The 26,865-nt window shown below is 43.1% G+C and overlaps 1 protein-coding gene across 1 annotated transcript in view; it reads left to right on the top strand.

Annotated features, from left to right (window-relative positions):
• LOC139752777 (protein turtle homolog B-like) overlaps positions 1–26,865 on the top strand; it is a 637,105-nt gene that overhangs the window by 549,482 nt on the left and 60,758 nt on the right. The window contains 2 exon segments of the mRNA XM_071668690.1: positions 7,211–7,380; positions 21,102–21,225. Of these exon segments, the coding sequence (XP_071524791.1) occupies positions 7,211–7,380; positions 21,102–21,225 (294 nt within the window).

Below are 26,865 nucleotides of genomic sequence, written 5' to 3'. Positions count from 1 at the left end.
ATGGAAGCGCTAAGAACCAATGAAAGAACTTTGGAACAAAAATTAATTCAGAGGTCATAGTTCATCCAACTTCTGCCTTGCGGGCCATGAATTAATTATGCAGGCAACATTGCCACTCTGGATCGTAATGTTCAGGCGCTGCAGAAGGCGGGAGGCCACTACTGCTGGCGTCTTTGGTGGTTTCTGCGAATATGTTGCCGAACTTAGTGTGGAATTTAAAAGCGATATTTCTTCGTATTCTTTTTTTTTTTTTTTTTTTTTTGCTTCTCATTGGCCGAGTTTCTGAGCCTAGTGTGGGGGGGAAAGAGGAGGTGGGGTAGGAGGGAAGGGGTATCGGTGATTTAAGTTGGGTCCACACCCATTCCCGGGATCCCATCGAAGCTTTAATCGGCCAGGGGCGTTGATTCCCAGCTCGCTCCCTCGTATCGACTACGTGCCACCCTGCCGGGTGTGGATGGTGACATGTGCTATGCCGCAGATCCTGGTTTGAGAACGATGCGTTCTTGTTTCTGCAGGCCTTTCCGTCTCTGTGGCGTCGCTTCGTATCATGATTTATAGTAGGTTGAGCGACCCATTAGACCAGCTAAAGGTCTAATAGTACCGAGTCGAGCATATTCCGCCGTTATGATAACAGTGTGTGTTGCTGACAGGGGCGGCGGGGCGGAGAGTAGTTACAATGCAGAGGATCGGCAGGTTGAGCCAGGTGCTGGGATGTGGAGATTAGACCCACCGTTAGAGGATCACCATCACCGGGGATGCCGTCTGACAGGAGACGAGTCATGTATGAGGGTGAGGGTCGCTCGCTCGAAGTCCTCAGAGGCGAAATTTTTAGTTACGAAACTCTCCCAACCTCCTCGTTTTAAAATGAGCTCCTAGGGTGTTGGTGCTGATGTAAAATGCCAGATAGCCCTGTCCTTGTTCCTGTGATTGAAGTCGGAATCCTACTTGATAGTCACTTTTCTTGCTGGAAGAAAAGAAGCAGGAGAACAGGAGAGCAAGTAGAACAATTAGATAATCCATACAGATATTAACCTATTGCATGGATTGCTTCTATTTAGAGTTTGCCTAATAAAAGGCTTAGGGACTCTTCTGAGAGTGGACTCATTGTTCTTGCGTTATTCAGTAAGCAGGACACCGGTAAATGAGAAAAGGAGAAGCATTTTTATAAGTGATGAGGCATCTGATCCTATATTCATAATACCAGACTTTAAGCTCGTTTGTACAGTCTGTGAATGACCCATTGGTAGCTACGTAATAGAGGATAAGGTGAGGTTATCCTCATACAGAAGAGGCGAAACTCATCCTCAGATGAGGTGGTCATCTTCATACAGAGGGAGCGAAGTGCATCCACAGCAACACATGACCCAGGGCAGGGAAGGGTACGAGTAACTCTTGGTTGGTCAGATATGATCACAGGGTCAATTCTCATGAGACTGAAGCTTTACCATAACATCTTCGTCGTCGAATTTATTACGACAGTGCACATACTACTGCCTGATCAGCTCCCTCACAGAACCTCCCCCAAAAGGAATACAAAAACCAATCCAGTTAGGATTCAACACTGTCGGTCGCATCTAGACTGACCACCATCTGACAGACGCTCCTTGCGACGAGGCAGCGGAGGATATTGCTCACGGCACCGGATCTAATTCCTTCCCGTCGTTTTTCTTGATTGCGCAAAAGAGCGGCACTGAGAAAGAGCAGACTGGCTGATTCCGGTATCTCTCCAGTGAGGCAAATAGTGACAAATTTGATTATCTCGGTCAGGAGTTCCATGGAAACAGGGCCCAGGCAAGACCACTTGTTCTCTCTTGTCTGAATAATAATAGTTTTACGTCATTTTTCCTGTTTCTTTCCCCGTCTTTTATTGCTTCTTTTGCTGACGTCAGACTTTTTCCTCGATGATAAGGTTTCTCTTTCTCGCCCTTTTTCTTTTTATATAGATTTACCTTCAGATGAGAGGACTGGGATAGGTAGATTCAGGGCCCAAAAAGGTATAGCAGCTAGTTCGGGAACTTCCACCGTCTCCATCACTTTGGCGGCGACGCCTTGAGTTTAGGGATGGCGAGGTGAGAAAGTTCTCCACAAACACCGGTGACGAAAAACAAACTAATAAACAAAGTTATGGAAAAAAAAAAGATTTAGACAAAAGAACGTCTCAGGGCGAAAGTTCTCTCTCTCTCTCTCTCTCTCTCTCTCTCTCTCTCTCTCTCTCTCTCTCTCTCTCTCTCTCTCTCTCTCTCTGAGCCACCCCAGAGGAACCTTTTGTACTTCTCTCACTCCATCTACGACCTTGGCTGTGTTTAGCTTATACTTATATATGTGGACGGTATTGAGCCCTCTCTTCGAAGAATTACTATAGACACACATAGAAAAGTAACCCACATTATAGAGTTTCCATTGCTGCTTAGGAATAGTGCAGGAAAGAAATATATATATATATATATATATATATATATATATATATATATATATATATATATATATATATATATATATATATATATATATATATATATATATATATATATATATATATATATTCTGTGCATTTACTGCGTTCAAGGATTTACATAATATAGCTGTATTGTGATACAAAAAGAGAGCAAGTGATCATGTTGTTGATTCTGGTAGACTATGATCACTCCAGAGAAGATATGTTAAGCTTCACGTTCATGTATGTGAAAAGCAAAAATATGTGAATGAATAAGGCTTTAGATTCTTCCTGTAATTCTACGGTTGTGCCCTTAAGTTAACAGAGGTCTGTTTTCTGTATACATAAAGATTTTCGCACATTCTCTGTCGATATGACTTTAATAAGAAGAGAAAACAACCATCAAACGCTTCATTTACACTTATTACTCATACATTTACCAGAACACTGCATGATTTCTTTCATATATATATATATGTATATATATATATATATATATATATATATATATATATATATATATATATATATATATATATATATATATAATGTATATAAAATGTGTGTTGTGTGTGTGTTGATTGCCGTTTGTGAATGTGTGTTTCGCATCTCTATCTTATACCATTCATTCCCATTAAATAGTCTTTAGCTTATAAAAATTACAGGCTCGAAATTTTGCTTGAAAAAATAATCCAGCTCTTGGTAATTGCCTTATACGTATCTGTGATGTATATATAATTACCTAATGACTCGTATTTTACTCATAATAACATAATGGCTAGGACAGTGTCCACGGGGGTAATCAGAAGCGATTAGAGATCCCGGGAATGCTCTCCCGGATGTGCGTATGAGCGTTGAGAAACAAATGCAACTCTATTCCTAACCTGTAAATGCGATTTGCTTCGGCTGGAACGATCGTCTATAGCTTCCCGGGTCACTGGTGAGTCTAGCTACGCAACTTTACCTCCTTGATTAAGCAGTACTCCCAAAATACATCTCCTCCTCCTCCTCCTCCTTCTCCTCCTCCTTCTGCACTATTCTCCTCCTTATAATCCACAAGTAAATATTTGGCCTCAATACACTCGTGACAGCATCAGCCTCTGGAGACCCTGGGATATGTGTAGCCTGGCGTGGTGAGGAGTTCTGCCGAGGCGTGAATATGATAATAAAGGGAAGGAATATATATTTGTCTGTAGAGGCTGTGGCCGAAGAGTTTATTCTCACAAGTTTCCCCCAACCCCCCAGCCGGATATTGCGAAGTTTCTCTCTCTCTCTCTCTCTCTCTCTCTCTCTCTCTCTCTCTCTCTCTCTCTCTCTCTCTCTCTCTCTCTCTCTCTCTCTCTCTCTCTCTCTTCTCTCTCTCTCTATCTATCTATATCTATCTATCTATCTATCTATCTATATATCTATCTATCTATCTTTATCTATCTCTCGTGGACTCATGAATGCTCTATCTATATCTGTCTATCTATCTGTCTATCTCTCTATCTCTCGTAGACTCATGAATGTTCTATCTATATCCATCTATCTGTCTGTCTATCTCTATCTGTCTATCTATCTCTATCTCTCTCGTAGACTCATGAATGCTCTATCTATATCTATCTATCTGTCTATCTATCTTTATCTATCTATCTATCTCACTCTATCTCTCTCGTGGACTCATGAATGCTCTTAGGTTGGTAGATGCTCGACTCTCTTCCATCTTTTTCTACCGGATTATCTACCCACCTAAGCAGGGTTGTATCCAATATGTCTATCTATCCTTCACTTTGTATATGTCATGATATCTCTCTACTGACGTATATATCTTCATCTTTCTTTTTTTTTCATCTATAACTTGATTGTATTTGATTCCCCCTCAGTTGTGCAGAAGTGTATTCCTTAGCAACCATTGATTCTGTATTTCTCAGCGAAGGCAAACTGAAGGTATATGTATAGCTGAACTCTGAAAAAAAAAAAAAAAGGAAAGAAAAAGGGAGAGATTTTCCCCAATCAAAAGAGTACTCAAGTAGAAATCTGTGGATTGGTGGGGTTTTCTTAGCAAACTTAATGAGCTTTGCCAGTCTTTTAAGAAATCGGAAGTTACCTAGTTATATAGAAGTTCATAGTTACTTTAGATCTATACCTCTTAGGGATATAGACGGATTGATAAGGAAGTTGCCTAGTTATATAGAAGTTCATAGTTACTTTAGATCTATACCTCTTAGGGATATAGACGGATTGATAAGGAAGTTGCCCAGTTATATAGAAGTTCATAGGTACTTTAAATCTATACCTCCAAGGGATATAGACGGATTGATAAGTTAATTGAAATCCCTTCCAGTGTACACCTGACAGATGAATTATCTTAACGTATGGCTGCGATGGATTTCAAAATGAACACACACACACACAAAAAGGAATTACCCTTTCACATTGTGCAAATAAAACTACATTTGAAACAGATGGGAAATGATATGATCTAACATTAGTGAAGAGGACAGATTATGTTAATCTCCAATAAACTAAGAGTATAAAGGAGTCCTTCATACTGAAATGTTGTGGAGCTAGGCATCCATCCTCAGACACGAACTGCTTGTTAGGATACTTTAGTTTCTGATTTGTTTTTGCTTGTTGATCAAGACGTTGCCTCGAGCCAGCTAAGGCTGTGTATTTTTGTTCATGCACACCTCATGCCAGACGCGAGGCATGTTTAACAGCACACAGTCACTGACGTAAGCCAAGAGCGTGTTACGAACAAACTTCAAAACGAGTTCAGTTTCAGAAAAAAGGTGTTACAAAGAAAGTCTTCCCGTTGCTACAGCTCTGTAACAAGGCACAGGCAACGTTACACTGTCTTTTGTAGTGGTAAAGAGACGCGTTAATTAATATGTTAGTGACGAGCGAAGTCATTCAACAGTAGCGTACAAACTAGCACAAAGAGAAGGAAATAAGGGGGATGCCTTTTTTTTTCTATCACCGCGCGAGAAAATGTAAATCCAATTATAACACACAATCTCGTTGGCATAGATTCAAGATTCATCATCAAAGGCTTACGTAAAAGCACATTTCCTGAGGCACATAAAGATATATTTCCTGGACAACATAAAGGCTCTGTTTCCTGTGGTACTTTACGTAAAGACTCGTCCTCGGAGGCACATAAAGACTATTTCCCCCGAGGCATGCAAAGACCAGCTCCCTCACTCATGTTAAAGACGTTGTTCTTTGACCCGCGTGAAGACTTTTTGCCCCCATCAGTAACGCAAAGGCTTGTCCTCCGAATCCTCAAGATGCCAAGATGATTTACGTAAAGCTGCTATTGTGGAGAACCGATGCGCAGGTCAGCATGATTTGAGGCTCTCTCTCTCTCTCTCTCTCTCTCTCTCTCTCTCTCTCTCTCTCTCTCTCTCTCTCTCTCTCTCTCTCTCACACACACACACACACACCGCCTCCATCTGCCGTTAACCCCGTATCGGTGTTATTAGGCCGTACGGGGAAATCTCCACAGCTCCCTTTACTCACTGAGCAAGACGGGTTCGACCACTCAGACATCACTGTCCGGCCTTAAAAACCTGCCCTCTAAAAGGTCACGCGCTCCCATAACCCCTCGTCCCTGTTCAAATAACGGAAGTTCGATGAACTTCACGGGTTATGAAGTACTTCAAGTACTGCTCAGAAAGAGCGAGGACATAGAACACAAGATTCAATATAGTACTCCATCCGACTGTAGTACATCGGGAGGGCCCGAAGGCTACGTGCCCCATCGGCCTAGGAGACGAGGTGGCCTCGGGGTCTTGAACTGTTTTTTTCTGTCTTGGATACAGTTTCCTGCTTAATTGGTAGTCTTTTTTTGTGTGTGTGGTGTTTCTTTGTGCATAGAGGGTCATAGAGGCGCAGTAGGGGGAGAGGATACGGGAGTGGTGGAGGGTGTTAGGAAAGGAGAGAGATGTGGTGGTGTCTGGTAGAGAGGGAGGAGATGTGGTGACGGTGTGGTTGTGGAGATGGTGATGGCGTTGATAGTGGATGTGGTTAGCGGTGGTGGTAGGGGAAGAGGAAGGGGAGGAGAGGGAACAAGTGGTTGTTGTCGGTGAAGATGGTGTTGGAGGAAGGTGTAAGATGACTAAATAGTGGTGGAGTTAGTAGTGGATGGAGATCAGGTGGTGATGAGAGTGTTGGTGCTGGAGATATTGACCTTAGCGGCAGTTGTATTCAGAAGCAGCAGCTCCACCACTCCCTCAGCACCTTCTCCTCCTCCTCCTCCTCCTCCTCCTCCTCCTCCTCCTCCTCCTCCTCCTCCTCTTCTTTCTCCTCCTCCTCTTCCTCCTCCCTACACTGTAGCACACAGTACTGGCGCTGTAACTTACTGGATGCTGGACGTAGGGTCGTGAGAAACCCAGGGGGAAGCTAGATTCATGGGTGACTCAAACTGATGTACCGTACTGTACCGGTCGACGAGCCCAGTTGCCGGTACCACGTAGTAAATGTACAGTACTGTACCGGTAGACAAGCCCAGTTGCCGGTACCTTGTAGTAAATTTACCCTACTGTATTGGTAGACGAGTCCAGTTACCGGTACCATCTAGTAAATGTACCGTACTGTACCGGTAGACGAGGCCAGTTACCGGTACCATCTAGTAAATGTACCGTACTGTACCGGTAGACAATCCTTATTGCCGGTACCACGTACTAACTGTACCTTGGTGTACCGACAGACAAGTTCTGCTTCTGGTGCTACCCACTGACTCACTGTACCGTATTGCCGGTACCACGTACTAACTGTACCTTGGTGTACCGACAGACAAGCCATACTGCCGGCGGCACAGCAAGACCATCTACGGTACGGCGCTGCACGAGCCGGCCAGCGTCACGTGCGAGGTGGAGGCCAGCCCGGGACCCGTCACCTTCAGGTGGACCTTCAACAACACCTCAGAGCACCTGCCCATCCCGGCCTCCGCCGTCACATCCCAGGTGAGTCATCCCGGCCTATGCCGTCACATCCCAGGTGAGTCATCCCGGCCTCTGCCGTCACATCCCAGGTGAGTCATCCCGGTCTCTGCCCGTCACATCCCAGGTGAGTCATCCCGGCCTCTGCCGTCACATCCCAGGTGAGTCATCCCGGTCTCTGCCCGTCACATCCCAGGTGAGTCATCCCGGCCTCTGCCGTCACATCCCAGGTGAGTCATCCCGGTCTCTGCCGTCACATCCCAGATGAGTCATCGCGGCCTCCCACGTGAGTCACTCTGACCTCCCAGGTGAGTCTCCCAACCCCCATGTGAGTCCTAATTGAGTCATCGTCATCCCTTATCCCCCCGTCGTCATCTCTCGGCCTGCCAGGTGAGTGAGTAGCGTCTCGTCGTCACCTTCCTCGCCAGTTTATAGACATCAGCTTTAAAATCTCATTTTCTCGAAACATACCCGTAAGCAAACAGATCTTTAGCATCGCATATCCCGTGTTCCCTGAGGCAGAGAGCTGCCAGCAGCTCCCGTCATATACACTTGAGAACCCGGTTCCTCCTTCCTCCTCTTGTGTGGACGTCATTTACCTGTGAATAATGGCCACGGGGGAAAAAAAAGTGTCGTCCATTTACAGCGAAATTTACGGGTCGTTGTCTAACTTGTTCTCCAAAGGACTGTTCTCCGGTTCACCGTTCTTCAGAGTTTAATGATTTGCTTTTGAAGGTGTGTGTTTAATTGATCCCTCCCTCCCTCCACCACCCGTCCAAACTTGTTTGTTTGCAATGTGTGTAACTACTTGTTTGTTGTGCTGTAAGGGAAGGTGGTTCTACAATCATGTGGAGTTTACCTGTTTGTACTGTACGAGGAGGGAGTTTTACACGGTTGTGTGTGTGTGTGTGTGTGTGTGTGTGTGTGTATGCACAGTTTATAGTTTAAGTGTTTGTGTGTACAGGGAGGGCACTCACACGTGTTCCACCTCATAATCTTCAACTTTCATTTCAGTCACATCATATTTTAACATTTTTTTTCCCCCTCAGTAGTCGTTCCCCCACACGTTTTCATTATACCTTTTTCTTTTTTTTTTTTTTACCCCTCAATGAGTGTGTGTTCTTCGGCTGAGAATTAACGTTGAAACACATGATTATTATCGTCCTGTTCCTCAGATGTGTCCTTCCATGTTCCCTGTGATCCTTCGTCCTGGTCCAGACGACTAGAGTAAAAGTTGAGAATTGTCTTCTAGATTCTTCTTGGCCAACCACAGGGACGGGTTCGGGAAGTTGAGGATTTCGGGAGAGGGGCTTCTTGTCCCAGGGTTCTTGGGATTGTTGACTGGAAGGATGGGAGTGGGAGTTGGGGGGGATTTTTTTGAAGGCGTTGAAGAGTTTAGGAAGGGTTCGTTGGAGGATTCCTTGGAGTATTGATCGGAGAGACATGGGATATTTTTTCTTCTAGGCAGTCAGGAACTCGGGAGGGGTTTGTGGAGGGGATTCCTTGGAGTGCTTTGGAGGGGGTTCTTTGTCCTTGGAGTGCTTTGGAGGGGTTTCTTTGTTCAGGGATTCCTTGGAGTGCTTTGGAGGGGGTTCTTTGTCTTTGGAGGGGTTTCTTTGTTGAGGGATTCCTTGCAGTGCTTTGGAGGGATTTCTTTGTTGAGGGATTCCTTGGAGTGCTTTGGAGGGGTTTCTTAAGATGATCAAGAGAGTGGGGGTCAGAAGAAGAGTGTGACAGCAGGAGGTAACGGATGGATTCATGGTTTTAGCCCAGACGCTGGATCGTCGGTTGAGTAAGTTCGATTAATGTGTCAGTATATAACTTACCCTTGGAGTCTGTTGGTTTGTTTTACCTCCACAGCTGATCCACATTACTCAAGGTTAATCCAAGGAACTGATCCCCCCCCCCACTATTGGCTTTCTTCCTAGATTCTTTCCTCTTCATTCTTCTCTCTCTCTCTCTCTCTCTCTCTCTCTCTCTCTCTCTCTCTCTCTCTCTCTCTCTCTCTCGACTGCCACCATTTCTTACCCACTGTCTTATGATTTCTCACTCGCTGTTCCACTTTCCCCTCGCCTCACATGACTTATCTATGAGTTTGTGCGATCCTTTCCTTTACTTTCCTGTTCACACACTTCCTTGTGTCAGTCTGATGTTGGTGAGGAAGCTGTTCCGCTCCACACATATAGCTCCCCTGCTGTATCCTCTTGGCCTGATGATTCCTCTCGGTTTCATATGATATTTCCTCATTAGCCAGGTATTATTCATTAGCCAGGTTGTGGCTTTTCGCTGCTGGAGCACCAGTCCTGTCCTGATTGACCCTCACCTACAGGCTGTTGTGAGTGAAAAATGGGATCTGATATTAACTACTTCTCTGTACCTCTGACGCAGGGGTAAGATGCAGCAACAATTTAGTGAGGGAGATCTTCTATATTTCAAGTCCTCTGTAATGTTCAGGTGATCTGCCTGTATTTCAAGTTCTCTGTAATGTTCAGGTGATCTGCCTGTATTTCAAGTTCTCAGTAATGTTCAGGTGATCTGCCTGTATTTCAAGTTCTCAGTAATGTTCAGGTGATCTGCCTGTATTTCAAGTTCTCAGTAATGCTCAGGTGATCTGCCTGTATTTCAAGTTCTCTGTAATGCTCAGGTGATCTGCCTATATTTCAAGTCCTCTATAATGTTCAGGTGATCTGCCTATATTTCAAGTTCTCTGTAATGCTCAGATCTTCCTGTATTTCAAGTCCTCTGTAATGTTCAGGTGATCTGCCTATATTTCAAGTCCTCTGTAATGCTCAGGTGATCTGCCTGTATTTCAAAACCCTCATCGTCTTAGGAGTTAGTCTTGCTACATCCTGTACCGCTTATGTTACCTTCATTACTGTCACTGACTACCAGTTTCTGTGCTTGACTGTATTTGTATACAGGTTACTAAAAGACTTTCATTTAAGCACAAAAATTGGGAAATAGATCATCTGCATCAGGACACACAGTCGAAGCTCATAGGATCAGACAGTCCCACACTCCCCTACTGGCTCAGCACCAGCCTGTCTGCGTGGAAGACGTTGAGACAGTCTGTCAGAATGATGAACTTGATATCTCTTGTGCAAAGGAGGTAGGAAAAAAAAAGGAAAAAAAATTGTAAATCTCCATGAAAGAGAGAGGAAGTGAGAGGCGTAAAGCAGCATAAAGAGGCTGATAAAGAGCGAGGGAAGGAGAGCAGGAAGAGAGCAAGAGAGAGTGGGAGGGGTGAGCGTGAGCACACAGGCGGGAGTGGAGACTCAAAGAATGTCCTGCAGCAAGATTAAAATTTTGAAGGGTAGGGACGGCGAGGGAGGCAAAAGGAAAGAATTTCGCCGGACAAGATTTAAGAGAGAGAGAGAGAGAGAGAGAGAGGTGGAAAAACTAGGAGAGAATACCGTGGAAGAAATATCTCACATTTGAAAGAGAAAGAGAAAGATTTAGAGGAAAACACGAGACAAAATATTAAAAACCCAGGACATTATGAAAGCGGAAAAAAAATGAAAAAATGCTCCAAAGAGAAAAAAAAATATAGTGCAAAAGGCATAGAAAGAGAGAAACAAGAGATGAAACGGTGACGTGCTGGGGCAGGACTGCAACACTTTTAACTTGTAAAAGAAGATAATATCTTAACGAAGAAAAAAAAAGGGGGGGCGGATAAAATACTGAAAAGGTCAACATGAAAGACAGAATGAAAACAAAATAACCCGACCTGCAGCGGGTGTAAGAGAAATACAGAACAGTGGTCCCCCCAAAAAGAAATGGAGTACAGACCTCAGAAGCAAAAGGGGGTGGAAGATGGGGAGCAATTTTCAGAAGATATCTGAAGACGGGAAGAGATCCCTCACGATTTATTGAACTGAGGGAGAGTGGGGCGAAATATGCAACGTAGAGTATGAAGACGAGGGAAGAATTATGGGAAGTGGGGCAAAGGGTGTAATATAGTAAGGGGATAAGAGCAGCCTGATGAAGATAGAGGAGGGGTAAAGGTGTAGAGGAGGAGGAGGATGTTGTGATGGGTAAAAGATAATGTTGTTGTATTGAGATAAAGTACAGTACCCCACGAGAGAAAATGGAAGGTTATAGAATGAAAAGATTAAGGAAAGGGGGTATGTGTGTTCACTGTGACAGTACAAGAAGTAAATGCATCATTTGCACATTTGGTTATAGAATGAAGAGAGGGGATGGTTCACTGTGACAGTACAGTAGTAATGCATGATTTGCATATGTACATACTATGGGTCAGTAGTGCAGAAAATGAAAAGATGAAAAGCTCAGTAACTCTTGATGTTACATCGAGGTCAATACGCAAGGTGAATGAGGGTAAGAATTGCATAAAATCAATACCATCAGGAGAAGAATGTATATGTCAGTGGGCAAACATGAAGTGGAGTACAAAGTGTATTGTCTGCTCTCTCTCTCTCTCTCTCTCTCTCTCTCTCTCTCTCTCTCTCTCTCTCTCTCTCTCTCTCTCTCTCTCTCTACATATATATATATATATATATATATATATATATATATATATATATATTTTTTTTTTTTTTTTTGTCGCTGTCTCCCGCGTTTGCGAGGTAGCGCAAGAAAACAGACGAAAGAAATGGCCCAACCCACCCCCATACACATGTATATACATAAGTCCACACACGCAAATATACATACCTACACAGCTTTCCATGGTTTACCCCAGACGCTTCATATGCCCTGATTCAATCCACTGACAGCACGTCAACCCCGGTATACCACATCGATCCAATTCACTCTATTCCTTGCCCTCCTTTCACCCTCCTGCATGTTCAGGCCCCGATCACACAAAATCTTTTTCACTCCATCTTTCCACCTCCAATTTGGTCTCCCACTTCTCCTCGTTCCCTCCACCTCCGACACATATATCCTCATGGTCAATCTTTCCTCACTCATTCTCTCCATGTGCCCAAACCATTTCAAAACACCCTCTTCTGCTCTCTCAACCACGCTCTTTTTAGTTCCACACATCTCTCTTACCCTTACGTTACTTACTCGATCAAACCACCTCACACCACACATTGTCCTCAAACATCTCATTTCCAGCACATCCATCCTCCTGCGCACAACTCTATCCATAGCCCACGCCTCGCAACCATACAACATTGTTGGAACCACTATTCCTTCAAACATACCCATTTTTGCTTTCCGAGATGATGTTCTCGACTTCCACACATTCTTCAAGGCTCCCAGAATTTTCGCCCCCTCCCCCACCCTATGATCCACTTCCGCTTCCATGGTTCCATCCGCTGCCAGATCCACTCCCAGATATCTAAAACACTTTACTTCCTCCAGTTTTTCTCCATTCAAACTTACCTCCCAATTGACTTGACCCTCAACCCTACTGTACCTAATTACCTTGCTCTTATTCACATTTACTCTTAACTTTCTTCTTTCACACACTTTACCAAACTCAGTCACCAGCTTCTGCAGCATCTCACATGAATCAGCCACCAGCGCTGTATCATCAGCGAACAACAACTGACTCACTTCCCAAGCTCTCTCATCCCCAACAGACTTCATACTTGCCCCTCTTTCCAAAACTCTTGCATTCACCTCCCTAACAACCCCATCCATAAACAAATTAAACAACCATGGAGACATCACACACCCCTGCCGCAAACCTACATTCACTGAGAACCAATCACTTTCCTCTCTTCCTACACGTACACATGCCTTACATCCTCGATAAAAACTTTTCACTGCTTCTAACAACTTGCCTCCCACACCATATATTCTTAATACCTTCCACAGAGCATCTCTATCAACTCTATCATATGCCATATATATATATATATATATATATATATATATATATATATATATATATATATATATATATATATGGCATATATATATATATATATATATATATATATATATATATATATATATATATATATATATATATATATATATATGGCATATATATATATATATATATATATATATATATATATATATATATATATATATATATATATATATATATATATATATATATATATACATACACGAACAAAGTGCATATGAACGCGCACCTTCATAGAACATACAAACCTCTAACACCCAGGGGTCCCGGGTTCGATCCTGGCTGTTGGAGGTTTGTATGATATATATATATATATATATATATATATATATATATATATATATATATATATGTATGTATGTATGTATGTATGTATTCATTCTATCTATTTATATCCTAGATGTTTATCACACTCTCGGAGAGGCTGAAACCCAAGATAGTACCATTAGAGATCACTTAAGAAAAATCGAGCTGGGGGAAGAAAGACGGTTATCCAAAGTGCCTCAGGTTTAGGTGAAGACTACAGAGTGCGTGCAAGTACATCAGGAAAATTATTGGCCGGGTGCCCTATTAAGCAAAAGAAAACGAGTGTTGCGTGACTCGAACCGCTGCCCACATTTTAGTGTGATTCCCAGAGAAGTGAAGCGCGAGGAAAGAGTAAAAACCGAAGTGGAAGGCGACGGGGGAAAGAGAGAGGAGCTTCGTGTATTGTGAATGACGAATGCACTGTGGTAGATCGTCGTATAACGGAATGAATGCATTACGATGCACAACGACAGAGAGTTGAAGACACACGGAAAGCTATTAAGAACTGTTGATCGGCTGCTTGATTTAGATGTGGTCCCAGAGATAAGGCTACTGAGTTGTTTATACATATATGTGTGTGTGTGTGTGTGTAGCTTTTAAACTCCGGGGAAAGAGAGGTTCTGGTCAGCGTGGCTATTGGATAGATTATTGAAGAGAGGTTGACCTGATAGGACGGGGGAGGATAACTAGGTGGAAGTTGATGGTTAGGACTGATAGGTGTACAAGGAAGATGGGAAGACCTGGCTGAGGATCGGTTGACTGAGTTACCTTGTTGTGGTGAACGAGGCAAATTCTTGGCTAGTTTGGTGGAAGGAGTGACTAGGAATAAGTGGACTAGTAGAATAGGTGAATAGGGCCGGTAGCTGGAGTTAGGAAGCTGCAGATATGCATCTGGGTGCAGCAGACCGCTGGGAGGAACTGGGACAGTGTGTATGAGTGAGGAAATATGAGCGGAGGTAAGGCTTGTGGTGGTGGTTGCTGGATGGACGGACAGTATGTTACCCCCACCCTCGACCACTGAGAATGACAGTGCTAACCTCTTTCAGGGAGGAGAGGGAGTCAGACAGACATAAATAAGAGAGTCCTACTTATGAGTACATAGGATAAGACTTTGCCAGGAAGGGAGAGAGAGCACGTACGACAGGACTTCGCTAGAGAAAGAAAGAGAGAGAGAATCAAGCCCAAGTTTCAATCCGCATTTCAGCTAATCCGTTATCCATGTTGGAATGAACTGCGCTCATTTAGCGAAGTAAGAATTGAGGAAAAAGTAGTAATCCTAGCGAGTGATGAGTTACTAAAAATAGGAAGAGTTGATGAGACAGAACACAAATTCACACAGTAATGGAGGTTAAGTAAAGATACAGAAACAGTGTGTCGGTGTGTTAGGTCACCAGATGTGGGAAGCAAGAGTTTGAGTGTGTCATACTGGAAAGGGTAAGAGAGACGATGTCAAATAGAGTTGATCATATCGCTTTGGAAGTTCATTAAATGTTCATGGTCGGCATCTTCAGCAGCTTTATGTTGGCCTTCGAGTTTGAGTGTCGGTTGCCGTGGCAACACCTGTGTCATGTCCTCTCCCGTTGGCCATCAGCTGTTTACTTCTTCTTCTTCTTCAGACCTTCTTTTAACCTCTCCCTTGACGTCTCATCCTCATTAGCATGGATCACCCATAGGCTTGCATTCCATCACATCAATCCTCTGAAAACAGTGTTGGTTGAGAAGAACGTAAAGGTGAATACAGATGACCTTTTTTATTTATACGGGAGTAACAGCAATAGCTTGTCTTTTCGTAGCGCACTAGACGGGATCAGTATGCCACGCCTGTACCCTAACGACCTTTTAGAAGTAGTAAGGTACCTGACCTGTTCCACAAGATGCTCCACGATCGACGTATACCTCCTCTTGCCTCCTTCAGGTGATAGGTAAGGTCATCCCCACCACGAGATGGTCCTCCCAAGTGATGGACATTGTCTGCCTGTCCCCACGAGTACCCTTCTGGACCCTCCCAGGTAACCAACACCTCCCGCCTCTCTTTAGACGTCCCTTGTAGAGGGATAGAAGCCCTTAAGTCTAGTCTCCTCCCCGTCCGTGCGCCTTGCCAGTAGCATAACCACCGTTCCAGAGGAGTACGTCACCTGTGCCTCTGTGACCGTCCCATAGATTAGTAACACGCCTCCCAATCCCCTCCAGGTGACCGCCCCCCTAGCTGGAGTATCGCGCCGCCATTAGTCCTGTAAAGATGTGATGCGTTGTCGGATCAAGATCCATCTCGTGATGAGTCTCTTCTGGCGAGTAATTCCCCTCTCACCTCACCTCACCTCCCTTCCGGGAGTGAGTGACTCCACCCCCTTTCCCTGGGGAATTAACGTGTCCGCCCTGATCGCTGGGACTTCCATAAGTTAGTGAGACGCTCAGTCTAGTGATGGACGGTTCCAGGTGAAAATATAACCCCTCCCCCATTCCCCCTCTTTCCCTCACCTGTCACTTGACGACCCTTCCCAGGTGAGCACCTAGCCCAGCCGTGCTGTGATGGCTCCGCCTCCCCTGAATTATTAACTTTCTTCAAACACCAGATCTAAACTTCCTCAAACTTTCGAGAAAAATCCAAATACTTCCAGATTATTATTTTTTTTTTCTCCTCCTCTGACGTATTGAGTCAATTGATATGCTTAATGGTAATTTCTGTACGTGTTCGTTCTCAAGGGATTATGGAAGAAATTTTTTTCTTTTGTGTGTAGTTATTCTCATTAGTCACCCGAAGTCTGCATTTTGGAATTATTTAGAACGAGGCAGAAGGCGAGAGCGAAACTTTCCTTCAGGCGTTCAGCTGCACCTGTAAAAGTCGTGTGTGTGTTTACCTTTGATATACGAAACACGAAACATGAAGAAACTGTGGCTCAAGGTTTGCGAAGCCAAAGCCTCGTTATTCGAAGCCTTCTTCTTTCATTCTCTCCCTCCTGACCTCCCCTGCGACTCCTCCCTTCCTTCACTCGGGTATTTTTACCTTTCTCTCTTCTTCCTTCCTTCTCTCAGAACTCTCCGTCCCCCACGTACACCAACTTACCTCCCTTCCCTAAACTCTTGCAATTCATTTTGATTAAGTTGGCCATTCAGCGTTATCCTCAAGGGGAATATGTTTACTGTTACAGCCACCTTCCTGCCTCACATCACACACACACACACACACACACACACACACACACACACACACACACACACACCTTTGTGAATGAAAGATTAATAAACACCAAGTTAAACTGGGGTATCAAGATTGCTGTCTGCAAGAGTGTTGCAAGAGTCGAAGTAATGAAAATACAGATAAGAAAATATAGAAATACAGGGAAAAATAGATCATAGCTCGCAGCCACGAAAGATAGAGTGATCATTAATGACATAAATGATTATTATAATTCATTCACTGGGGCCAAACGTATAGAAACTTGGTTCACTGGGTTCATAGGATTTATCCGCATCCCAGAGACGATGAGACAGACGCTGTGTGTGTGTGAGAGAGAGAGGGAGAGGGAGAGGAGACGTTGCTTGTGGCCAGCAGATGATGCAGACAAAGGATCAAGTTGCTGGAGAGTTACAATCAGATGCCATAACGGTCAAACGCAAAGCTAGAAGGCTGGAGGAGGTGGAGGGACATCATTTCACTTAAAGAGGACGGATGATCAGGTGGATTATTGTTAATGTCAGACACAAGGGTCTGGAAATGGTAACGTTAAGAGGGAGTTGGAGACAAAGGCCCGCAGGAAAATAGCCACCGAGCGACGGTGCTTGAGTTGAAGGTGGGAGGGCTTGCAAAGGAGCCTGAGAAGTCCATTGACTTTACACACCAGAGTGTAAAAAGATTTACGTGATTGTGAGTGTCATCAGAGGAAAGATAGTAAGCAAGCTGAGGGCTTAGGATTATGATAGAAAGATAGAACACGTAGATATTATACGGAATGAGCAGTTGAAAGCAGAGGAAAGGCCACGTAATATTGTAAAAAGAAAATTATGGTGCATTCGGCAGTTATTTTAAGAATAAGAAATTGGTTTGCAGTTTGTGTCGTGGCCTCTTTTGTCTATGGCCAGTAAGACAGGTGATGGAAAAGAACAGCTCAGTGTTGATGGTGTTCGGCCTCGACGGAAACATAGGTGAAGTGAGAGATGATGAAATACTAAAGGATGATATCTCACACAGACGATGGCAGGTGTGAATCATGGACAACGTCGACAGAAATGTCACAAGAGAATTGGAAGACGAAGAAATATCGGCCTGTAAATGTTACCTACGACTGGAAGAAGACAGCACAAGAGTCAGGCCGATGAACTTGTTCGATGTGAAAAACTTGATGAGATAGACAACAGTGAGAGAATAGGAGAAGAGAGAGGCATAATTCTCTCGAGGTCTTGAAAGGTAGTGGCTCATTCAAACTGTAAATAACGAGGGATTATTATGATTAACAAAAACTGCCTAATTAATTTGGTGTTACACAATCCTCAGAAAAGCTCCGACAAGCCGAGGCAAAAATTTAGTGGAAATTATGAAAGTACAGTTACGACGGTGCAAGAGGCAATGAGAACTGTTCTTCACTATGGTGAAAAGATCCGGACGATAGGGTACAATCGACTCTGAAAATTCCCTTAGGTACGCTGGAACAAGAGATAATGAGACGTAGCGACTTTCCATGAAATGCGTCTAGAGGAACCTGTTTTGCCCACCTAGCAGGGTACACACCAGACCCGGAAGTAGGGATCCATCTTCAGCACTGGAACTGGCTACCACGTAAAACAGACGTGATGCGGAGGACAGCATGTACCGTACTTCAACGAGAGGAAAGGTGATCCTGCAGTGCTTGAAATCGGTACATTAATAATGATGAGGCACTAAAAGAGGCAAATTAAATCCTAGACACTAAAAGAAAGCACAGGAGAGGAATATACTTTTTTTTTTTTTTAGTATAAGCTGGGATGATAAACTTCAGAGTCTGAATACTACAGCCCATTGTGATATGAAGGTTTGTGATGCTGCAACACTGGTTTGCATGGCTGATGATATTTCACATTGTACTTAACCAGTCACCTATAAACCGCGTTGGGAGAGTTATGAGGAAGACCACCATAGCTTGGCCAGATGAAGAAATCGTCCCCAAAACGTGAATGGACAAGGTGGTGGGTGCACAAGAAGATATTATTCAGTACAGACGTCAGACCAGAGACTCGATGTGCATCAAAGGTTCGGTCTCCCTGCCTGGGTAATGGCGGGTGATGAAAAAAACAGAGCGTGAACCAAAGGTTATGAGCTACAGGGAGGGAATTGCAGCCTCAACATTCGCTTTTATTACAAGACAGAAGGTCATTGAAAGGATTACAATTTTCAAGTACCTCACTGGACTCAATGAGGATTGATATTAAGCAGTTCTCAGAACCTGGGAGGTTCTGTTTCACTTGAGGATACAAGTTAATAATCAAACCAACACTCAGAAAATACGTAAGGAAATTGTTGGTGGTATCCGACCAGTGGACGAACAGAACACGTTAAAACCGAAGAGGTAAATGGAGCGAGAGGGAGAAAAAGATGATAAATGAGAATGAGAGATATAGTTGTGAAGTCCCACAAGTGTAAAAATCCCTTTTCCCTTTGCATGCAGATTATCAATTACAAATACGAAATCATAAAAGCACAAACAGAGAAGGGGAAAGTCGGACTTACATACAGAACCCAACACATGTAGAACTCTCTCTCTCTCTCTCTCTCTCTCTCTCTCTCTCTCTCTCTCTCTCTCTCTCTCTCTCTCTCTCTCTCTGGCTTTATTTGTCAGTCATTTGTCATTATTTGCCCGGAGGTAGCACATCAAAGGAGCGGGAAGAAAGCATACGTCTTACTTAAGAGGACCAGAAGGCGTTGGTAGGCAGGAGGAGGGGCGAGGAGGCAAGTTGCTACCACCCACCTCACCCACTCGCATCCATAACAATAAAACAACACTTAGTGGTCTTCAGTTATTCACAGGCCCCTTTATTCAGTTATCTCTGTCTGTACAAATAGTCAGACGAAGAATCTTTTTTTTTTTTTTTCCCATGTACGACTTCTCTGCCTTGTGAACAGGTGCTACTATGATGTACATGGGACAAAATGGGAGGAAGGTTACATAACGAAACCGAGTAACCTTCTTGACTCGGCGTACTTCTATGTTATGGTTAAAGTACAGCAATAGGCAGAAAATTCATTGAGAATTATGAGGGTGTATTTCTCCATTGTGAGCACTTAACATGGTAAATGGATTGGATTAACAGCGCGAGAGAAGTTAAGGGCGAAAGGGAGATGTGTGTGTGTGTGTGTGTGTGTGTGTGTGTGTGTCTGTAGGTGTGTGAATGTGTATGAATATGTGTGTAATTACCTATTTGAACAGGACGGAGAGGGAGCTGTGTACTCGTGTAGGTGTGTTTGATTAGGGGGTTCGTGTGTGTGTGTGATGTGGGGATGGACATGTTTATGACACCGTGTGTGTGTGTGTGTGTGTGTGTGTGTGTGTGTGTGTGTGTGTCACTGACCAAGGTTGAAGCCCTGGTTTATACACCCACATGTTGTGTAGTCAACACAGCGGGTCGCCAGCACAGCAGGAGAGAATTACATATTCGTCATTGTTTGTCTTGTTCCTGTTAGTTCTCTTACTGTACCTGTTTCTTCTCACGTCCACATCAGTTTACCTTTTTTTTCCACCATTTCTTCATTACTTGCTTCTTCCTTATTCTTTATCTGTATCGTTAGTGTTATCTATTTTTGTCCTACCTCATATTCTTTTTTCTATCTTCCCTTCTTTTTTTTCTTTTTTTTTTTTTTCCTTCATCTACACTCCTTTCTTTTTCCCTCGGTCATGATAAGTTTTGCCAGTTATTACTAATGATAGTAGTAGTGGTAGTATATTGTTTTGTACTCTAAGCATATGTATGTTCTGTACGACTAATTTAGCATAATTATAATTATTATTATTATTATTATTATTATTATTATTATTATTATTATTATTATTATCATTATTATTATTATTATTATTATTATTATTATTGTTAATAATTTCTTCACCATTCTTTTAATCTCATCATTTTGCCCTCTTCAATGACCTTCAGAATTATCTATAGATTATGAATGCAAGTTGATACTGATATGAATATAATGGTCAGTACATGTTATATTTTCCAGTCATCATTTTTTATGTAAATAAGATTAATTTTCCATGAACATTTCTTTTCTCATTTTTTTTTCTCTTATCTTTGACGTCGTGTGCAATTCCGTGCAAAGGAATGCCAAATTATATTCCTTCAACCGACAGGTCTGAAAAATTTTTCCCCTCCCACCACCTCCTTCACAGACGCCAAAATCCTATCATTTCGTCGTCCTTCAGAGGCAAGAATACCTTTTCCTCAACCTTACACAACTTTAAAATCCTCTCTCTCTCTCTTCCACCCGACAGGACTTAAAAATTTTTCCATTTGCCTTCACCTTACACGACCGAATATTCTATAAGAAGTTCCATTCTGCTTCGCCGTTTTTTGAGAATCATCTTAAATCATCCTTCCCTTCTTTCCCCTTCGAACCGTGCAGGAGCAGTTCTCGGTGGCGAGCTACGCGCCCAAGAGCCACCTGGACTACGGCACGCTGCTCTGCTGGGCCTTCAACAGCATCGGCGAGCAGAGCGTCCCCTGCGCCTTCGCCATCATCCCTGCAGGTAGGTGCTGGTGGCGTGGTTATATTTTGGACTGTGAGTCTGGGGCGAGACAGGAGCAGCCTCACGTGATAACTGTGTGAGTAAAATCGAAAAAGCAAAACGAGGAGGAAATTTTGGGTTTACAGAGAGAGAGGAGAGAGAGAGAGAGAGAGAGAGGGGGGGGGGGGGAGAGAGGGAGAGCACTTCCACATCAGCTTACGTACACGACATATAATTTCAACCCCCGCAAGACCTTGTACCATCAGGGAAATTAAGGCAGTGTGCTGGACTAATTCGTTCCTCTAACACGGCGCTAACAAGCTCCAAGACAGCCCGAGAATTAACAAATTTATTTGAGTTTATGTCGAGACGAACATCCATCTCGTATGATGAAACTCCTTCCTTCTTCACGCTAGAAGGAGGGAGTAATGTAGCGTGTATTATTGCTGTTGCAGGAAATGGCCAGGGAGGAGATGGTGAAGCGTAGTGGAGGCGGCGGTGTCTTGCAGGTGCTCGGCACGAGACTGGGAGTCAGACAGGGGCTAATACCTGGGAGCCTCTGTAATCTGGTTAATAGTGAAATGGGGCGGAGGAGAGTACCTACGAGGACCTACACTTTAAAGATAAAGCCGTGGGGCAGAGGAAGAACGATAGAATGGGGTGAGGGAGACAAAGAGAGATAACAGACCAGCGCAAGTCTTCCTTGTGCTTGCGAGACTCGACCCAGAGTCTCACTCGAGTGAGGAGGAACATTAAGATGAAATGTAAACACAAGCGACGGTAACACAAACAAGAGTAACACAACAAAGACAGCGGGTGTGTGAGAGGCTGTTGACCGACCGTTCCGAATGAAAACTTTACCCTGGTGTAAACTTGGGAGTCCAATGATACATTATCCTCAGTGGAATCGAAGCTGCTAGACACACAGGAAATGTACTTCAAAGAGACAAGTGTGTGACGTATTTTTTTTCCTCATTTTCAACGCCTTCTTTTTTTTCCACACTTTAGCTTTCTGTTTTATTCGTCACTGCTTCCCAACGGCGACGCTGATGATCCGACTCAGCAAAGACATCAGCAGTGATTTTCAACACCCACCCACTCGCCACGCCCGCTCAGTGCCACCACGCCTACTTTTAAACACGCCCAACTTTTCTACCATGCCCGTCCCTCAACCCTACTCACCTCTCATCGTGCTTTCCCCTCAGTATATTCACCTCACCAAGCCTGTCCTTCGCCACACCAAGACCTCCCAACTCTGACCTCGTCATCACCCATCTCACCTCAGCCATCACACACTACATCAGCAACTCATCTGTCCACCCTTCACTGAACTCTTCTTTCACATTATGATTACGGGCCAAAGGCATATGAAAGTGCTATCTAGCACACTCGATATAGGTGTCTGTACCAAACTGGCAGACTTAGGTGGTCGCTACGTTTTCTGTGCAGTCCTGGTAACTAATCCATTTCCAGCATTTTCTCATCTGGCTCTGTAAACATCACTGTTGTCCTCAGAAGTAAATACTGTTCCGTTCCAGGGGACCGACGGGCCCTCCTGGGATAATGGCTCGTGAGTTTATTCAAGAATTCATTATCATCTTACGTAAATACAACACATGAGAGAGTGATATCCCACATTTTACAGAGAACGTCATTCTATTAAAGATATCGTACAATGCACGCACACTCGTGCGAAACCTTTGTTAGACTACTGCCAACCTACAGTGCAAGGGTGAGTGGGATTATTTGCGTTCACTCTTTGGTATAGTAAAAGCTGTGTCGAATGTTAAGAGATCTGATTCCATTTCCCTGTCGTATATGATTTGCTCAGAGTTCATTCCCTGTTGTCACTGATACAACATGAAGAAGAGATTATAAAAGAGATGTTCAATGATTTACGAGCTTGCCTGGGGTCCAGGTAGCTGGAGATTAAGCTATGAATATCCTGCCTGGGTGGTGACTGATGGGACAGGTTTTGGAAGTTGAGGAATCTGGGAGGGTTGGTGGGGGGTTTTGAAGGATTCTTGTAAGTGCGGCCATCAGTGGAATAACTTAGGAAACAAGAGAAAATGTAGGAACGTAATGAAACCTTCGGCTGAACAGTTACCAATATGTCAGGCAATCTTTGTCTCTTTTGGAAAATGTAATAACCATTAATACGTCAGATTTATATACCTCCAACTTAGGCAATATATATATATATATATATATATATATATATATATATATATATATATATATATATATATATATGTATATATATATATATATATATATATATATATATATATATATATATATATATATATATATATATATATAACACCTCTCTTTTTAGGGTAGAAATAGATACATGTAGTCCACCAAGCAGTACGTGATCACAGGGTATATGGCTGGTATATCAGCGAAATCAAATGGAAGTGACAAACCTCGGTACTAAAGTAGCATTTGATACTGACACCTCCATCCTCTGCCCAATACTGGAACAGCCACATGCATATGCTCCGCCCCGTGATCTGGCTGTCACCGTAAACTTCGATAGACTCTGATGTGTATATATATATATATATATATATATATATATATATATATATATAGAGAGAGAGAGAGAGAGAGAGAGAGAGAGAGAGAGAGATGGGTGCGGGTTTAGGGGGGAAGCAGCACCGCTTCGTTACTTTACTCGTTTGGATAATTTGGAATCTAGTCTCAATCAAGCGCTTCCCATTTTGATGAAGTCTTCTTCCTCTCCTCCACACCCGCTCTCCTAAAAATCTATTGTGTTCACTTCGCTACTTTTTTTCTCAGGCCTGGGTCGCCACTTGCTGCCAGGAAGGAACCTGGTCTTTCTTTTCAGTGTGGGGAAGGAGAAAAAAGAAAAAGCAGAAACGTTTCAGAAGATGGATGGATCTGATCATTTTATACACAGTTAGATGTGTGTCTCTTGTTCCAGGTTGTCCTGCTGCAACAGATCAGATTTAACAGACGGTCAGGAGTAGTTTGCTGATACTGAGGTCTTTACCTATAGGTTTGTTGGCTTGTTGGTTATCTTAGGGCTCTCGATTGCCAGGGTCATTAAGGCCTTCAACGTCAGGTTGTAACAAGCAATCGACTATTTCCAGCACGCTACTCAGGTGTTCAAGGTAGTTCTTAGATCATGCCTTCACTCCCGCATGAACATGACCCGTCATGTCACGACATGGTTGTTGAGTAGTCGACTGGTTATTTTGACCTCTTTAAGCCTATCAGCTACCAGAGTCATTAAGGCCATCATCGTCAAGATATAACCACCAATCCAAAATGATTTTTGAGCACGTTTTCTTCACGTGCTCAATATACAGTTCTTAGATCATAAAGTCGTAGTGTGAATTTTAGCCCTTGATTTAACTTTGTCTGATGAATGTATGAGAGTTTCACGCAGCCTCGCTGCTGGTTAAGCTTTAAATTTGCAGTTTATGGTAAACGTACTTAATTAGTTATCAGGTGATTAAAAGACACGCGTTGTATGATACAGTGTAAAGTAAACAATGGAATGCTTATCCTACTGTAACAAACATATTGCTATTAATTTGAAGTACCAAGAAAAAAGCGTTTTATCATGTTGATATGAAAATAATTGCATAATTGATGTTCATTCTCATTAAAAAAATGTCACTGGTAATGTTATACTCCACATGGTTAGTGCGTATTAATGTTAATAGCATTTGGCACACCACATTCTGTTTTGATATTTTTTCCTCTCTCTCTCTCTCTCTCTCTCTCTCTCTCTCTCTCTCTCTCTCTCTCTCTCTCTCTCTCTCTCTCTCTCTCTCTCTCTCTCTCTCTTTCTGCATATATATATATATATATATATATATATATATATATATATATATATATATATATATATATATATATATATATATATATATATATAAAGTCAGGCAGAAACTGCCTATGTATACACTCCCATCCGTCAGACTCACCACGTACTCACACATATCTCAGTATACCCTTCCATGGCCTACCACCTATCCACACACGCACACACACACACACACACACACACACACACACACACACACACACACACACACACACCCTTAGCCAGCCATGCTTCATCACAGCCACACGTCATTAATCATACCCAGTCTCGTACATAACAACCCCCTCATTACGTGCACCAACTCACCATACGCATCCGTTCACCACACAAACCTTTGAACCATAACCTTCACCATACCTCCTCACCATAACCCCACCTCACCCCACACACACACACACACACACACACACACACACACACACACACACACCATCCACCACACCAGCCCCAGCAAACACAGGACTCGCACAATGAGGTGGTGTCTTGGTCTTGGTGTCTCCACGTCCCTGACCATTTACCTGCCTCATGCCTCACCCCTATCTTCACCCCTACCTTCCTCAGTCAGCTCTCTGCCAGCCCTGCCTCTGGTATCACCACCCCAAGCCGCCTCTGTGCTCCACTAACTCTCACCTGTGTGGCTATTATCCCAGAGCTCACAGTCTCTGGTCTGCAGTTCACCCTGGGGGAGCGATGCCTTAGGTGAACCTCACCTTTCTCTCCTTCCCTCTTCTTCCTCTCCCACCCATCTTATAATCATTCCTACCCTTGCTTTCCAGGTGACCCATTCTTCCTCCAATCCTCTCTTCCGTATGTCTCTTCCACTTTATCTTTCGGCCTCCCTTTCCCATCCCGCTCCATGACCTTTCGTCCTTTGGAACCCTCCTCCTTAGGGATGTTCCGTCGGCTACCGCTCCTTCAGCACCCTGTCTCCCCCGTGTGGCTCTGGGCCTCCTGGCGTCTTGCATTCCTCACAGTCTATTTCTGTCGCTTCGTTCTCTCTTGCTTTTTTTCCCTGTCAACCTTTACAGGTTCTCTGTATATCCATATATTCTAGATTAATGTCGTCTTTCTTCACATTCCTACATCACACTTCTCTTCACTGGTTGCCTTTTGGCCGGGTTAGTCCCGGCTTCAATCTCCTTACGCCCCAGAAGCTGTTCCCAATCAAGATTAGATTCCATTTCTATACCCTAGAATATCGAGACAACAGGAGCGAATGGAAAAAGACAAGGAATTAAGGTGAAATCAAGATAGACATCAACCGGGAGATCATGTTATACTCATATTTATCGTAACGAATTGTATAATTCAGAAATATTTCAGATTTAATATATATATATATATATATATATATATATATATATATATATATATATATGTATATATATATATATATATGTATATATATATATATATATATATATATATATATATATATATATATATATATATATATATATATATATGTATATATATATATATATATATATATATATATATATATATATATATATATATATATATATATTTTTTTTTTTTTTTTCCATACTATTCGTCATTTCCCCCGTTAGTGAGGTAGCGTTCAGAACAGAGGCCTGAGCCTTTGAAGGAAATCCTCACTTGGCCCCCTTCTTTGTTCCTTCTTTTGGAAAATTGAAAATGAGAGGCGAGAAAGGATTTCCAGCCCCCCCGCTCCCTCCCCTTTTAGTCTCCTACGACACGCAGATGATACGTGGGAAGTATTCTTTCTTCCTTATCCCCAGGGATATATCTATATCTATCTATCTATCTATCTATCT

Source organism: Panulirus ornatus, chromosome 13 (assembly GCF_036320965.1).
Source record: "Panulirus ornatus isolate Po-2019 chromosome 13, ASM3632096v1, whole genome shotgun sequence".
Lineage (NCBI taxonomy): Eukaryota > Metazoa > Arthropoda > Malacostraca > Decapoda > Palinuridae > Panulirus > Panulirus ornatus.
This window is presented reverse-complemented; position numbering and strand designations above follow the sequence as displayed.